General features: G+C 37.6%; 1 protein-coding gene across 1 annotated transcript in view; it reads left to right on the forward strand.

Moving 5' to 3' along the window:
• The first annotated feature begins 441 nt into the window (after positions 1-441).
• Positions 442-18,424, forward strand: part of LOC134534825 (carbonic anhydrase-like) — a 57,241-nt gene continuing 39,258 nt past the window's right edge. The window contains exon 1 of the mRNA XM_063373450.1: positions 442-535. Within this exon, the coding sequence (XP_063229520.1) occupies positions 508-535 (28 nt within the window). The 5' untranslated portion in view covers positions 442-507. The remainder of the gene's footprint in view (positions 536-18,424) is intronic.

Consider the following 18,424-nt stretch of genomic DNA (forward strand, 5'->3'; position numbering starts at 1 on the left):
GCGGGTGTGTAAACTACGAGTGATTCGCCCGGATAATAATTTGTAGTTAAAAACCACAATTTGCGTGTATTTGTTAAGTTCGGCGTTATTTTAAAGAATTCTACTTTAAGACTTCGCGTCCCGAGTTCCGTATTGTAATTTTATTTGCCGCGTGAGGACACGTGAATTCGCTCGTTACCGAGGTTAGACGTTACACATCACTGGCGAGTACCGAAAGACATCCTCCGCAACCTCTGCCTGCTCCCAAACAAGAGTCCTATATCCGCCGCTGTTGCAGGTGTATAACACTCCTGCCGGCGCGGCGTGCTGCAGAAGTGCTCGCGCCGAACCGACGTGCGGCCGGCCTCTGGCGGCGGCGCGGGAACCAGCTCCATTATGTCTTTGTGCGCGGTGGGCGGGGCGAGGGCACTAGGGTGCCTCCCCCCTCACCACCTCCCCGCGCGGGCGGGTGCCGCGAGTCCCGCGGCTGTGCAGTCCGGCGCGAGCGGCGACCACAGGCGGCCCGCCATGGCGGCTTCGGCTCTGCTGCTCTCAGGTACCGTACCTGCCGTTTGGCACGCGGCCACCGCCTCGGTGCTGGCTCGAGAGACAGTGGCGGCGACACGAACATGACAAACTACAAAAAAAAAAAATAGAATTTTTGTTTTCGATAGACGTATGTTTTAACACTGTTAAATCGCCAATTTTATATGCCTCATTTCCAAGTGCTGTAACAGCTCCACTGATGGATCCATATAAGAGAGGGGGGATGAGCATAGCGGCATGACCCCCCTACCCCCGATAATTTCCTAATCATAGTTTTCCAAACTTACTTAAGTGTTATTTTATTGCATTGCTATGAATAATATGACTTTTTTTTTAACTAAAAATAAAAAGCACTAAATATTTCAATTCTAACTGTATAATTGCCTTAGAAAATTTAATTTGGCTCTCCCCTGACAAATATTCTGGATCCGCCCTTGGTACTTTGTATCACCCAAACTAGCATACAGCCTTCACTAATATCTTGCAAATTTTTTTTCCCTTGTCACTGGATTCGGAAAAAAGTGGGGGGGGGGGGGGAAGGACATATCTTCCCCATCCCTTCTCCCCTGTCGTGGAAACAAAGTTCTGTACGTACCGAATGTAGTCTTTTTGTGTTTAACCAACCTCGTGCTACAACTAAATTGACAGTTTCGAGGAAACATAACTGACTTTTATCATTCCCTAAAAATTTTCGCTCTCATCCACAGTAAAAAATAATCTTCTTTCCCTTCTTCATATATATTTAAAAAAAAATAAACAAATAAACCACTACTCTCTCATTCTCTCTCTCTCTCTCTCTCTCTCTCTCTCTCTATTCTATCTCTCTATCTTTATGTCCCTATTAGCTAACGGCTGTACATACAACACAAGTCGTTAAAAATTTTTCATGATTTTCCATACGACACGTACGTGATAAAACTTAAACATCGCCGTCATAAAGCATTGTCTACCTTGATGTAAATTGCGTGCACGTCTTATGGCTTCCTTTTTTGATGCGTAAACATCTGAGCTCTCGGTGTACGGAGCAATCTCTTGAATGGAACGGAAGTCGATTGGAACGGAAATGTGTAAACACGGTGCTGCCATCTGTGGAAGTCTCAGAAATCTCTGGAATATGGTGTACCCGCGTAATTCACACACACACATACACACAAATATATAAAAATTTATACATTCGCGAATAATAGGTGTGCCAAACTAAACTTCATAATTGTACAACTTTCCTTTCCTATGTTATAATTTATACCGATACACAGAAATAACACTTAAAAATTACGTTAAAATGCTGGCATTACACTTTTGACAACCCTTAGTTAACAATGAAACGTGGAGATAGCGCAGATATAGAGATATACTGCATAGAGATAACACGTTGTTGGCCTACATATACCACCACCGGGAACAAACCCTGATGTCACGACGAAGGCGAGGACAGGGTTTGTTACAATGGGCTCCAAACCACTCGGAAACCAACCTGCTGCTCTTCAATTTGAATCGTGCCCCAAGAGGTGTCGAGATGGAACTGAAGGAGGCTACAGAGGACACTCCCCGAGAAAACAAGCCCAAGTTTGATTTATGATACTTAAAAAAATTGTTCATTTGTTTGGAATGAGGAATCCCAATTCACCTTGGGAGAGTGTGTACTATATGCCTAGTGACGGGTGTATTTGTGTTAGGGACGTTCGCTGGTGCTTCTGGCGCGGTACCGCCTCTAAGCGCAAGGCTCTGAACTGGAGCGCGGTCTTCTCGTCGTGCTTTGGTCAACTATGAGATGTGAGTGGTAGGCCTAACCGTGACATAAGATGGCGGAGAAATGAAGATAAATGTGTAATGCAAGGCTCTTGAGTGCTTTCAAGAATCTTTACCCGGCGCTTCATGTCTAAAAGAAAAATTATTCTGAAAACATGCACGTTATCCATTTTCACTCCTAAAAATACAGTTTAAAAACGGAATGCGTAAACAGAAATATCCTTCAGCGCTCAGCTTGAAAGATTTTCGTAAACATGCCCCACTCGGATATCTCGAGCAGTTTTCAGTTCACGTGTGTTGTTTCTTCTGAAGACTGTACGCCGTGTGTGTGCCCGGGTGGTGGGTACCTTAAAACACATTGATATTTAGAGGGTTGGAAGTAACACTACCCAAGTCAACTTTCAGTAACATCAGGGATAACGTCAGGGAAAAGGAACAAGAAAATTTGAAGGCCTCACCTAAATTTAAAAAAAAAATTATTCAACTAAACTGAAATTACAAGTACTTGTACATTTACTATTCATGTGCATGGTAACACACATATATACATATATATAGAATATACATTTTTTTGGGGGTGGAATATCTAATTTATTGAAAGAAATAAATGGCCTAGGGAATTTTTATTTCTATACGCACGATCTTTAATCTTTTTTCAACTTTATTTTACATTTTGCCATACTTATTTAGTTAACAAATTTAGTTTCTTATTTAGTTTCAAATATTTTTTGAAGTCAACTTTTCTGGTGTATAGTAACTATAATGAAACTATAAATCTCGTTGATTACATGAACGTACGCATAATTTCCTTTTTGGGAGGGGGATACCACTGTTTGCTGTCCAGTTCGGTGAGAATGATAGATTTCTTAGTATTTCTGGGTTTGGGGATATTTATCCCCCCACCTCATCCCCCCTTGCGCATTCCGCTGGTAGATTGATCAGTTATTTTCTTCTAGTGTTTAGGAGCTGGATCGTGTTAGTTAAAGCCAGACTTTTGAATGTATTGATGCTTCGGAATTTTTTTTAGGTCTAGGTGAGTAAAATCTTTGTTAAGATTTTTACGTAAAGCACAGGATATTTCGAAAATATGGCATCTCTAAGCTGTCGGAGGGGGGGGGGGGGTGTGTTGTTTGGGTGGGCTCCCATAATTACATAAATGACAACTCGGTGCTACGAAAACCAAGAGATATGATGGAGGATGGGCAGACCGAGGAAAGCTAAGCTCTTTTCCCCTCCTAGAAGATTAAATAAAATAATTAATTTAAGATTAAGAGTCCAGCCGGCAAAAGTCACAAATAAAAACGTAACGCGTAACTATATTAAAGCAGGTGAAGAGCTGCAATTCTATGCTGTTTATTCTGTTAAGGCCCCAGAACGTTCTCTGTTAAAATAAACGGTATTTATTAAAAAAAAATACTCGTATGTAACATGCTTTAAATGACAGGAAAATGTTCGCCCAATATTAGTAATTACAGTGAATTTACGGACTTTTCAACAAAGAAAGCACCCGAAATAATCTATTACTTCTTCGCTTTTTCAAATGATTTTATCTTCGTAAGAACTGTACCGAATTCCGACCTCTTAGTTATGTACCCTATTATAAACAAGGTAAACACGCATATGTAAGGACAAGGGTGTTTTGTTATAGGTTTTAAATATTTTTAAAGAAGTAATTTATAGTTACTCCAACATTAATCTTGTAAGTTCGTGTTGACATTAAGTAAACTGAGCATTCATAAATTCACGAACATCCATGGATATTTTATAAGTTTTCTTAATAAAAAATATAAGGTTTAAAAATTTAAACAGCACAAGAATAATTCGTTACTTAAATAATGACCATTCTTTGAAAACGTAGATGTCCTAATCTATACGTGCATTAAATATATATATATATATATATATATATATATATATCATGACCTTTGTGTTTACACTGGGTGTCATCGGTAATCTTAAATAATAGACAGCAAAGATGAATGCATGAACAAACATGGAGGAATCAGTCGATGTTGTTTTATGTCAGTCTTCCCCATTGCAATAGTCATTCAAAGAAGGCACCATGTTACGTACGTGTTCTGTATTTGCAACCTTTGTGCAGCTTCCCACCGGCCGGACTTCTCCCGAACCCTCCCTACATGCCAGCTCGACCTGCTAGCCGCACGAGAGACAAGCCCCAGTGTGCGTCCTGCATCCCAGCTGCAGCGAAAACCTTGTTATCCTAAAGCTGGACTCACAATGTCTATCGCGTCCGTCCGCCATCCGTTCGTCAATAAGCCGAGCGGTTCACAATATTCCGCACGTCCTTCGAAATATATTTTTTTTCTGCCAACTAACTATTAATGCTTATATTTTTGAGGAAAATTCTCTTGTAAAGGTTTAACGGTTTGACGATCACGCACGCTAAGCACGCATAAATGATCAAACAAAATCTAAAAATTTTATTAAAATATATTTAGATTTACCGTGCATTAATGATTACTTTTGTGTCTCAGAAAATTTTTGTTTCAAACATTATACTTAAAATGTGTTTGTAGGTAAGTTAAAAACATAATACGGAATCAGCTTAGCAAATAATTAAACTAAAAATAAAAAAAAACCTCTTAAAATAAAGGCAATGCCTTTCAGACATTTTTGAGGTTAGAATTTCATCTGCCCGTTTGTTGAAAGTTAAAGCTTGGCAAGATTTTGACGAATGGACGGACAGATGTATTTTTTCGGGCCATCTGATCGGCTGATTGCCACGTGATTGACGGCGAACGGGTGACAGATCATTGTGAGTTCGGCTTACGCTGTATCTCATTTCAGTGTCCTCCATTGTCGTGCACGCCACCACGCCACATTCAACCGGCGAAAGGCTTAAGCTGGACTCACAATAGTCCGTCTCATCCGTCCATCACCTTTCCGTCCGTAAATCACGTGGCATTCAGCCAATCAGATGGCCCGAAAAATTCCATCCGTGCGTCCGTCAAAACCTTGCCAAGCTCAAACTTTCAACGGACGGACGGATGAAATTATAACCTCAATAATATCTGAAAGGCATTGTCTTTATTTTAAAAGATTTTCTTATATTTTATTTTATTGTTTAGCTGCATCCCTGTTATTATTTTAACTTACCTATGAACACGTTTTAACTTAATGCGTGGGAACTTGAAAATATATTCAAATAAATATTTTAAAGTATGTTTAATCATTTATAAGTGCTTAGTGTACAAGATCGTCAAACATGTAAACTTTTACAAGATAAATTTTCTCAAACGTTTAAGCCTTAATAGTTGTTGGCAGCATCCGAGTGAAAAAAACATTGAGATGGACGAGCGGATAATTATTGTGAACTGCTCGGCTTATTGACGGACGGATGGCGGACAGGCAGGTAACGGACGGACTCGACGTATCATTCTAGGTCCAGCTATACTCATGAGCTTTCGAGTCCCATTGGTTCAGAGCCCACTTTAATTTTTTTTAGAGATACCGCTATCCATTGGAAGCCCTAGTCTTTGCGGGGACTAAAATCTTGGTAAAGTGCCTTACCAGAGAGCCTAAGGGTGGGGAATGAGCGTGTTCTGTGTTCGGGGCTGACTAATATCTTGGTAAAGTGCCCTACCGGAGAGTCTAAGGGTGGGGAATGAGCGTGTTCTGTGTTCGGGGCTGACTAATATCTTGGTAAAGTGCCCTACCGGAGAGTCTAAGGGTGGGGAATGAGCGTGTTCTGTGTTCGGGGCTGACTAATATCTTGGTAAAGTGCCCTACCGGAGAGTCTAAGGGTGGGGAATGAGCGTGTTCTGTGTTCGGGGCTGACTAATATCTTGGTAAAGTGCCCTACCGGAGAGTCTAAGGGTGGGGAATGAGCGTGTTCTGTGTTCGGGGCTGACTAATATCTTGGTAAAGTGCCCTACCGGAGAGTCTAAGGGTGGGGAATGAGCGTGTTCTGTGTTCGGGGCTGACTAATATCTTGGTAAAGTGCCCTACCGGAGAGTCTAAGGGTGGGGAATGAGCGTGTTCTGTGTTCGGGGCTGACTAATATCTTGGTAAAGTGCCTTACCGGAGAGCTAGGGGCAGCGAATAAGTGTTCGGTGTTCGAGGGCTCTTCCCCGAAATATTAAAAAAAAATAATAAAACAAAGTTTATAAGCCAACCTACAACTTAAAATTCAACGATAGTTTAATTTATATGTATTCTTATTAAAATCAAAATAAATTGTTTACAATATATAACTAAAAGGGGTCTACAATTGAATGACAAATATTCTGAACTACAGGTGCGTGTGGCTAATAAAGGTGCCGATTTGGGACTTGCGAGCCGCCCCTACCGCTATCGTAAGTGGTTATATGTATAAAATACAGCCGAGACACTTAACTGTTACTAGCATTACATTATGTTTACCACCCACTATTATCGGAGCTAAAGCCGACAGGTAATGATTTTTCTAGTTGATCAAATAAAAACTAAATATAAACATATGTAAAAACTTGTTTTTATTGGAACCTCAAATAGTAGTCTACGTCTTGACAGGTGTGCTCTGCCAGGTTATTGTATTTTTTTATCACTAAAAGACAAATATGTCGGTTATTGAATTTTAGAATTTGATCAATCCTCGTACAAAATCCGCAATTATCAGAACTTGCATTTAAATAAATCGTCGTTTGTAAGAGATAAAAACTCCACAGAAGAACTGTTCCTGAGTTAAACACCAGTATCATCAATTCTATAACCAACAAATCAATTTGCTGGTTGTTCAAAAAGACAAAGATGTCGGTTATTGAATGTTAGAATTTGATCAATCCTCGTACAAAATCCGCAATTATCATAACTTGCATTTAAATAAATCGTCGTTTGTAACAGATAAAAAACCCAACGGAAGAACTGTTCCTGAGTTAAACACCAGTATCATCAATTATTTTATAACCAACAAATCCATTTGCTGATTGTTCAAACAAAATAATTTGAAAAAGAAAATATTAAGTGAACCTACCTCGTGTTATGGACGTGGTTCTGAACTGTCATGACTTCATTTCGGGTATAAAATTCTCTTTCTTGTTACTATCTATTGTGTGCATGTGTTAACACGGCATGAGCCGAGATGAAACACTTGTCGATGCACTGTGACTGCGGTAACGCTCATGGGAAATAACCAGGTAAATACATGGGTTACATCCATGATGTCACGAAGGACCCCCGGAATCACAGTGGGTTCCATAACACAGGGTACTGGCTCGGTGCGTCTCTGGTTGAAGGTGTGTACGTTTAGCTTAGGTACATGGTGCTCCACTGTGGATGATGAGGCCAGGAACCACAGGACCTACAGAATTATATTACATACCGAACTACTTGGTAGGCCTACTGATCATGGAGGTATTAATTAGTCCATGGGGTGGGTGTCCGTCCTGGGTTAGAAGTCAATCTGGTTTCCAAACAAACCGTATCTGTATAACGGAAAACGCTAGAAGCTTGCCTACTAGCTTAAAAGGAACTCGCTAAGGAGAATTGTGTTAAAAAAAAAGGGGGGGGGGGAACCCGAATTTTAAAAATAGTTTTGCTATAATTCTAATTTTGAAATATTTATCGCAATTTTTGGCATATGAAGACATAAATAATATCTCGCAGACCTTCTATACCTTTGTTGCAAACACACATTTACTAACAGGCTTTAGTCTGTAAACGCCGCTAGGTAATAACTTATTATCTAACGCGTACGACTACAACTGCCATGATAATCACACCAGTTCACAAGTGTTGACTTCAACAATTGGACAAAGCTAAGTCCTATGCCATGTCAAATAAAAAAAAAATTCGCACGGAAACTGTTGCAAGCAGTATCGAAATGTTTGAAATTGCAAGATGGCGAGGCCTAATCACTCTTGAAGAAAGATATTAACAACCCATCAGCGAGTAACTAGCATTCAACTTCACACTCTAACCATAAATTGTTTTGCTATCCAGATACGAAAGGTGTCTTTTACTTCAAGTATTAAAGGAACCGCCTGATAAGGGGCGTATTTGTGTTAGTAAGGTGGGATGCTATGACATACGCGACTCTCGCTTCTACCTAGCGTGGTGCCGCCTCTGATTGCAAGACACTGAACTGGCGCTCAGTCTTCTCGTCGTGCATGGGAAAACTATAATATTTACGTGATAGCCGTAACATTACATGTCGGAGGAATGAAGGTAAATGTGTAATGCAAGTCCCTTGCGTGTTTTCAAGAATCTCCACCGGGTGTTTCATTACTAAAAATATTCCTGAAAAAATAAAGTTTAAAAACAAAATACGGAAACTCATCCGCCCTCAGCGTATTCTAAAAAGCTTTTCGGAAATAGACTCCACTCGGGCATGCTGAGCAGTTTTCAAATAGCGTGGTTTCTTCTGAGGCTCTGCGCACCGTGTGTGTGCAGGCGGGGGATTTAACGTGACAATGATTGCACACTCACTTCCTAACTGCTTACCTCCAAGGTACTGGTTTGGTCTCATACATCTATAATTAATATTAATCGTGCTTGACACCATAACAGATTTTTTTATTTGGGCCTAAAGTTTTGTCGGTAGTGGGGTAATTAGTTACAGTAAACACACAGCGACACCGAACCGGGTTACTGAGGAAAGATGCTGTCTGGAAAGATATCGGGAGACCATACACTGTAAAATCTTTTTCGTATTTTTTACAAGGGAAATAGTTGGAAACGTGTTAGGTCAGTGTAGCACTGACAGTCCACATCGGTAACGCGCAGCAGTAATTTAGTAATTAGAAACAATTAAGTGGTAGCGCGCAGGGCCTCAAAGTTGGTCTGAGTGATGGAACGGGAGATATTTTTAACTTCTCGTGGTGTTTGGTGTCTCAGCTTCAATGGCGCATTAATGAACGGGTGCATCACATTTATTGCTTAAACGCTGCTCATTATGTTGCTGAAATCAGTCATAAACCACAAGTGAGAACATCTATGATTTCAAACCGGAAGGTGTGTAAACGTGTAATTTATGTTCTTGGGATTTGTGTTAAGCTAAAGCTCACTTCGTTAAATGATTTAATTGAAATTATTTTTTGACGCTTGAGAAAAAACATTATTTTTAATTAAATAATTTTACGATAGCAACAAGATTTTTGATTGTTTTATAACTTTGTGTAAATTAAACAGTTTCCATAAGTTTCTCTATTTTCAATAAACCAGTTTTTCAGCTTCAAATTCTAAGTTATTTACCGGCATTACGAAACACGTTAAGCATAGTTTTATTGTATGTTTATAAAAATATTTTAATGCTGAACTTGTAGCCGACGTTTGTCGTTTGAATTCAGACCAATTTTGTATATGACTGTAATTTTTTGTAACCAAGTCCCGTAGGCTATATTTTTTGTATTCTTTATTAGCATACCTATGGGTAAGAAAACTATTTATATTTCAGCCTAAATGAAAAGTAGTAAAAGTAATTTTCTAAGAATTACGAAATTTGGCATTAAAAGTCCACAGCTATACTGTATACTAAATTAAGGTGTACAAGATGCACGTAACATAGCTACTTTCTAACAAATCTACCCTCTGGGTAGTTATATTGGCGTATACTTGAAATAAAATGTGTTTTAGTATTGTTGTTTAATTATTAACGTTATCTATACTAATACTAAAAATGTTTGAGGTAAAATGTCTGTACATTAGATAAAATGATGACAAACTATTGAAATGGCTTTTTACATGATTGAGAATTCAAAAATATAATAATATAATAATAAAGGTATTTGTAATAAGGTGAAGATATTTAATTATTATAAGTATCTAAAGATTTACCATAATAAATGAAAGTGTAAGTGTAAACGATGGCCTAAACTTTATTCAAATGAAATAGGCTGGTATCTAACAATTTTTTAAAGTGTCTACCTCATGAAATGTGAATGAGGTAAGTGTGGTTTCATCAAGGTAATATATATCCTCGAACACACTAAAACAGAAGTTACAAAATCAGATATTTAATATATACGGAAAATAAAAAAAAAGTCCTACGCACAACCATTTTAAAGAAAATCATTCTTGATCGTTTTTATTATTATTAAAGCTTTCACGCACCTGAAGATTTATTTCTTCTATTTCTTTAGTAAAAATGTTTGGAATTAATCACATACTTTTCTTTCAATGGTAAGACATCAGCAATACCCCGAAGTTGCGCGAAGGAAGCCGAGAGTTATTAGCAAGTTACATGTATATAATAACTATAACGAAAGAAAGGTGAGTTCGTTTGCAAAAAAAAAAAAAAAAAATACGTAAACTATAACACCTACCGATTTCAAAAATTCTTTCACTGTTATAAAGCAACATTATTACAGATGGTCAAAGACTATGCGTTATTTAAATAGGCTACATGTGTTTCCATAAAGTAAAGAAATATTTGTAACTAAAGCCGGAGAAAAACAACCAAGTTGACTGCTTTTTCTGCTTACGCCGAGTAAACAGTTGCAGGTATAACATCACAAGTCGTTCCGACACTGCTAGTGCGCGAGTTCGCACGTGGTGCGTTCCGAATATGCAGTCTTATTTGGCTTATAAAGCTTTAATATTACACTCGTATCTCGCGAGTGAACATGATTTTTTCAATTAGTTTATCCATTATATCTACTCAGTATTGGTTGAATTTGAAGGACACATACGAAACAATTAGTTCATTTAAATCAGTTTTTATATTAATTATTAAATTAAGGCTTTATTGGTTAAAAATCTTTATCTACCCATGGAAAGCCGGGCTCCTCAGCTAGTATAAAATAAAGTCCTCTCGGAAGTAAAGCCCCTGTCGAATGATCTGCAACAGACGCCAAAACGTCAGTGCAGAGCCTGAAACAGGCAAAATGGGGAACGCCTAAACGAACACAAAAATTAGCCTACGTACTTTTAGAGCGAGAAGTAAAAAAGAAAGAGTGTTTAAGTTGTTCATTCCTCACCGAAATTTTCCTTGTTTCCCACGTTGCCCTCTTGCGTAGTTTGTGAATGGAAAAGAAACCACATCCTAACAAAATTGCATCACCCACTCATAAACCTAAAATATTACAACTTTAACAAATGTGTTTTATGTAAATTAGCTCCTACATAAAAATATACCATTCTTAAAAAAATGGAAACCTTTACATTGGTATCTTGAAAGGTGCTGACGAATAATTTGGACTTTATGTTAGTCAGGTGTTTAGCCTATCAAGATTAAAAATGTGATAACTACATTCTGTCAGACTATTTACCTACATATTTTTAAAACAACTCATATTTACACGTTATTTTTAATGCAATCCTTATTAACTTTTCTTGGAAGTTTAAATTGTTTTAAATTAAAATTGCATGTGTGGATGAAATTTTTTAAAATGAAATAGACAAGCTGAGTTAATCTTGACCGCGGAATCCTCGGATCAGAAAAATTGATGATAACGCGGATAGGTATAATAATAAAATAGTAATGGTTTTCAATCGGTCCAGTAGTATAATTTTTTTGGGTGACATTTCCCCAGCTTTTCTTCAGTATAAATTCTTTCACGTCACTTTATGATTCGCTTAACAAGTTAATTTAATCATTTATGTTAATTTTGCTTTGTCTTTCACCAATGGTTGGACCATTTTCTAGGCTCTCAAGAAAAATTTTCAAAGTCTTCGCCGGGAATAGCACTTGAGGTCGGCTCAGATAAAACGGTTAATCGAGAAGCTACTGTAATATAAAACCGTGAAGTAGAGGGTTATATTATTTCTCACACAACTGATCAACCTGTCACCGCATTAAACGTCAATTAGAGTTAGGCTGGGTTTATAAACTACGCAACCATTGCAACGTTGTAAGAGCGCAACACGCAACCAACTCAATGAAACCACAGTCGTTTATAAAACCCGCAAGTCGGTAAGACGTTACCAACCCTTAACTTAAAATCGTAAAACAGTAGAAAACAAATTGAAAATTCATATTAATCATGAAATCAAAATGTATTTTCAATAATTTGACGTAAATTTGTTATTTTCTTTCACTCTGTGCAAGTTTAACAAGTGAAAACGTTATTGATGTATTAAACGGAATTCTATCTCCAAAGCGTCTGTGTTTTCGGAACACTTCTCTTCCAATATGGCCATCGGAAACGAAGATAAAATGAAAGAAAGTTATAAATTGATTACTTGTTTTGCTTTATTGCGCCTTGCGTAGTTTATAAACTGGTTCCTAAACATTGCGTGTTGCGATCTTGCTTTCTAGCGTAGTTTACGAACTAGTCTTTAGGTCTGTTCTACAAAGGAGACGGATCACGTACACGAAGACAGATCTTTTGGAACAGAAATTTCTACAATTGCACGCAGACGAAGACGGACCCGTTAAAGCCTTGAATTAGCTCGGCATAACTGAGCTTTCCCGTTTACGTTCCTCCGTGCGACCAATAGAAGCCGAGTAGGTACTTGGCTGCGGTGGTAGCCATGCTTGTTTATGTTCTAAATAAGTTAAAAATTGTTACAAGTACAAGAATATGTAGTGTTCTATTAAAAATGTTGTCGTTTATTTTTATTATCTATTAGATAATGCCCGGAATGCGTTGCTATACCACTATCAATTATTTTGTAATTTGTTTGTAGTAGGTACACATATACATATCATTCCTCGTTATCTCTATCTCTCTATATATCTCTATCCATGCCTCTTCATACCACTTTATATATCTCTATATCTCTATGAATCTATGTTTATATCTATATCTCAATAGACTTCCTTATCTATATTTCTACATCTATCTATAACTATACATATATCTCTATATCTCTCTGCACCTCTCTATATCTCGATATGTCTTTATCTTCCTATCTATATCTCTAACTTTACAAAACAAAAGATGAACACAAACATTAATTTTTAAATATATACATTTTTAACTATCTATATTCCTTCTATCTTTTTATTTGTCACAGTTGTGACATAGGTATATAAAAACAAGCTCGTATTCGAATGCAAAATTGTGTCAAAATTTCAAAGCAATAGGTGAAGGACTTTCTGAGATTTTTATATTTTTAATGAACGAACATTTACATTTTTATTTATATATACGTACGTGTAAATTCTGCCCGTCCTATGATTTTTTCCCAAGCATATTAAATATATATTTTTATTAAGTTAATATTTGGTAACCTCGAAATGCAATCTCGTCGGTTGCCACTCGTCAGGTGTCCGAGCGTCGCTCAGGGAGTTCAGGCGGATCAGCGGGATCCGTCGAGCTACGTGTATCTGTCGGCGGCGGCAGGCCCCGGTGTCTCCCACACTCCGAGCTCCCGCCGCGGTCCTCGCAATTGAGCACTGATTGAGCACCGAGTGCGGTCGCGGCGGCAGGGGTGCCACCGCAACGCCCACGCAGCGCTCGCGATCTCGCCCCTCCGTCGTCACCCCTTCCCCCGCCGCAGCTGGATGGTGCGTGGGGACGCACCACAACGCCGAAATACCACAACGCCGAACGTATAATAACGCCGAATGCCAAATTGACTACAACGCCGACAGCTATAAAACTGCTGTGTACCACAACGCCGGATTACCACAACGCCGAAATACTTTAACGCCGAAAAATCTCATTGCAGGACTGCCACAAAGGTTAGGTTAGGTAAGGTTAGGCTAGGTTTGACTAGACTAGGTTAGGTTAGGTACACAAATTCATTCAGTTTTTCATTTTACTCCTGTGGCCCCCCCCCCCCCCTCCCCGCAGCAACATTTTTCGGCGTTACTGTATTTCGGCGTTGTGGTACACGGCAGTTTTCTAGCTGTCCGCGTTGCGGGTCAATTTGGCATTCGGCGTTATGGTATTCGGCGTTATTGTACGTTCGGCGTTGTGGTAACGACCCGATGGTGTCTAACCAGCACAACATGTTCGCGTCACGTGATACAGGGGTCACGGTCCAGGAAGCCAGCAAGGCATTCATTCCGTTTTACCGGTCGCCACATTTAACATTTTTTTCACCAAAAAGCTTTACCTTGAAGAGAGAGAGAGAGAGAGAGAGAGAGAGAGAGGTAAAAAGTCTTTCAGTAAACATCTAACCTAGGTAACCGGCAAATTTACCTGTTTTCATGTTGCAAATAAACTTTTAATACTAAACTCGGGTACTAAAATTAACGTTAAAATTCTTTATAATAATGCCGAGCGTGGTAAGTATACGAAAAATCTTCAATGTAAAGGAAAAAAAAATTAAATTTTCCCCTTTTTTAAACCTAACTATAAATCTGCTCAACAAGATGATTCCTCAGGTCTCGCCAAACAACAGGAGTAACGAATGCGTCAACGCTGAACCTGTGACATTTCCCCCTAGACAGGAATCATCATCGCCTGCGTTTTTTGAGGTTAGGAATAATTCTTTAGTCGTGTTGAGGGTGAAATTTCAGTATGCACCCGGAATGCAATGAAATAAACGCACATTGCACAGCGGAAATTTAAGAGATTGAATGTCCAATGCGCATGCGTGCAGAAATTTCTATAGCTACGAGCCGAAGACGTAACGATGTCGGACCAACGTATGGCAACATGCATACGTATATATTAACGTTCTTTAACATCGGGGTCTGTACTAAACAAGTTGATGTGCCAAAGTAATATTTGTGGAAGTGAAACGATCCTGGAATACAATTTAAAACTTGGATAGTCATACAAAATACCTAATTTATTAAACAGGAAATTTTTGTTCGGACAAACAGACGTCAACGATATTTATATGTTGGTTTTCTATAGAATTACGAATGCGGCGATATCTTCTAAGCGTTTTTAAACTAAAAGTTCCAATCCAATAGATAAATTAAAATAAAATTAACCCATCAATTTGAAACACATATCATAACACTAAGTATGTGTATGTATACTTGTTTTTGCTTAAACGACATAAATCAATCTGTAAATACTTGCTACAAAATAACCTTATTAAGCTGAATCAGCGGTTGAGATTTAACAATAAAAAGTTTAATCACTATATCATGTTATTCAACATGGCGTCGAATATATGTAGGCTAACAATGTGTTGTGTCTCTACTGTATGATGAACACTGGGCTATCTCTACATTTCAATGTTATTTAAGGGTTGTCAAAATTGTATTGCCATCATACTTAACATATTTTTCAAGTTCTCTATATTTATTTTTATGTATATAAATTGTAACATAAAATAATAAAGGATAGTTGTACATTTATAAAGTTTAGTTTGGCACACTAATGCGGTTTGTACATCCACAGGTGTTTGCGAAAGTTTCGATAGTGTATATATAATTGTATATACATATATGTAGTTATGAACGTGGAAGGCAAGTCCACGACATGCGCCAGGTACCTGAACTGCCTGGAGACCCCGCACGGTCATTGACGACAAGCGCGCATACCTTTTGTGATTAGAGCGGCCCGGCCTTGCTACCCTCCCCCCCCCCCCCCCTTTTCTGCTCAAGCGCCCAACTTACTCGGCGCTCTCGTCTATCCCTTACCGACCTGGGAATTCTGCGGGCTTATAGAGGCCTCTGCGTGGAGTGGTGTGAATCACGCGCTGCTGTTCTAGATGCTTCGAGCGTCGGGTTGGCCCAGGATGACGTGACTCGTCACAACCACTCCAGTCCGTTCCAGAAAGATGGTAAACGGGTATAAAAAAGGCGACGTCAGCATTCACGGGGCGAGTTGAGTGAAGAGCAAGTTCGGCGAGCAGCGCAGATGCGGAGCGAACCACTGTTGAGCCTAGCTCCAGTGAGGAGTGTGAATTATGGAATTGGCAGATACTTTGTGATTTGTGAAAAGACATTAAGTGTGGTGATTTAATTAGTAATGTAAATATTACCAGCAAATAAAACTGTATTAAAAAAATTGGGCAATCCTTACGAAACATTTTCTACACTCGTAAATATATAATATATATAATTATATATAATATATAGAAGCATATATATGTATATATAGGGATGAATCACAAAGAGTCCGCCATCTTTTAGATATTTCTAAGACTTCTACCGATGGCAGCACCGTGTTTACACATTTTCGTTCCAATCGACTTCCGTTCCATTCACGAATTTACGTCTACCAAATACCGTATATCAATAGCTAAGATCTATTATTTTGGAACTAGTGTTTTTTCTTACAAAAAGTTTCCAGTATATTTTAGAAGTTTATAGAATATTTCAAACAGTTCCAGAATGTTCTGAAAGAAAAATGAACTTCGAATTGTACATCTGTACATCTGTAGACCAAGCTAAATGGAATTTTGTGTTCGGAGAAATTATCTTAATTTTTATTTATTATTTGAATGCCCGCCAACAGACATAGAGACATTAAAAGACACTTAACAAATATAGTATCAATAACACACATAAAGCACAGGGTCAGTCTCAGTTATGAAAATATCACAACACAACATAAAATACGATAAAACAAACACATCACAAACACAAAAAAAAAAAATACAAAAAGATAACAGAAAAATTAACATTATCAATATTAATTTTTTTAACTGGTAAGTATTAATAATAAAATATTTACATGAAGTTGTTACTTAAATGCATGAAAATTAAGAGTTAAAAATATCTTTCATTAAAAAATTTTAATTTATAAACTTGTTCAAATTTTGAAATTAATAATAATGGTAATTTGAGGATGATTTCTGTATGGAATGGTCGGGAAATTATTGCGTGTATTCAGTTATCCGACGGTAAATTAATTTGTGTTTAAAAATTCATTTTAGCCACACTTTATTATAATTTTTTTTGGTGAGTGACGTGGATTCAAAGCAATTACGCGTATTTGCTGACTTTGTAATACGTTGGCATAACGAGCCAACAGGAAGATAAATGCATATCAATAAGATCTCTACGAATATTCCACTTTGTCATACATTGAAAAATACTACATTGGTATAGTGAATATTGGTGGTTATACATGGTTAAATTTTCAGAAATTTTTCCCATTTCTCATCAGTAATTATAGATACATATATTGTTTTTAATGACTCCAACAACTCTGATAAAGCAGTGCACACGTTTTACATTTAATTTCTTTATTGCTTACGTATTCTACTTGTCTACTTGTCAGTATTGGTAACATAAAATTGTGACGCAGTGGCTTTTTGAACTCTCACAATGCGTTGAAACCAAATACCCTGGTTATATTATGTAATAAATACTTTAGTGTGATTATGATGATGCTCCATTAAAATATTTTCATGTATTAAGAAAATAAAATAGATAACAACGTTTTACGATTATATATAATTTAGATTCGTTTTAAAAAGCACAATGTGTGCGTAAACAAATTTTAACATTTGGAACTGTGGTAAATATATATATTTTTAAAATTAACAATATTTAATGGTCTTTAGCTTGCATTTGCTATCGATTACTCGATTAATAATGAAATTTGATCTTTATTTCTAAAAACTAAGTGAACTGCCAACCCGGAAACAAAACCGATGTTTCGTTGCGTTTTTAGTTAGTCTCTCGAGAGGTGATTAGATAGTTGGCAACCCCAGTAGGGACATACCAACTGCGAGGCAGCAGGTCTGCTTAACGAATAGCCCAACTGTCAAATTAACTATGCCGTTAAAAATCACTGCTGCCAACTCCTATACACGCATAACCCCCTCCCCATTCTACACCTTCATTTCTGCCACACAGAGAACAGCTACAGTCTATTCACGCTTAGTTGAACTTTTCTAAAATCAGCCGTATGAACAAAATATCATTGGTAGAAAACTAGGAATGAAATCACCATGTAGGTATCAGTCTATGGAGTGTCATATCTAATTTTGAAGTCACTGTGGTTTGCAAAACCAACCGTAGCTGTTTATAGGCCAATGCTTGAAGTTTGTTTAATAGCTTGAAATGAACTCAGTAGGAAGTATGTGAACATGCCATCATTAAGTGAGTATTGTTAAACAACTATTTCCACAACACATCAGAAAAAAATATATATTGTTTTGTCATCCAAGTATAAAATGGGTGGGAATGTCGTTATATTTTTTTTAAAATTATTAATAACACGAAAAAGATTACGCACTATCACTTCTTAAATTCTTATCCTCATTGAAAGCATATGTTCACTTAAACTCTAGTTAAAAAAAATTGTGGTTGCTAATTTTTTTTTAAATTTTTACATGAATATTTGTCACGAATATGAATGTATTTAATCTGGGGTTGGGTGTCACTTCAGTTGAGGATTCGACACCG

The sequence above is a fragment of the Bacillus rossius genome, chromosome 1 (genome assembly GCF_032445375.1).
Source record: "Bacillus rossius redtenbacheri isolate Brsri chromosome 1, Brsri_v3, whole genome shotgun sequence".
Classification (NCBI taxonomy): domain Eukaryota; kingdom Metazoa; phylum Arthropoda; class Insecta; order Phasmatodea; family Bacillidae; genus Bacillus; species Bacillus rossius.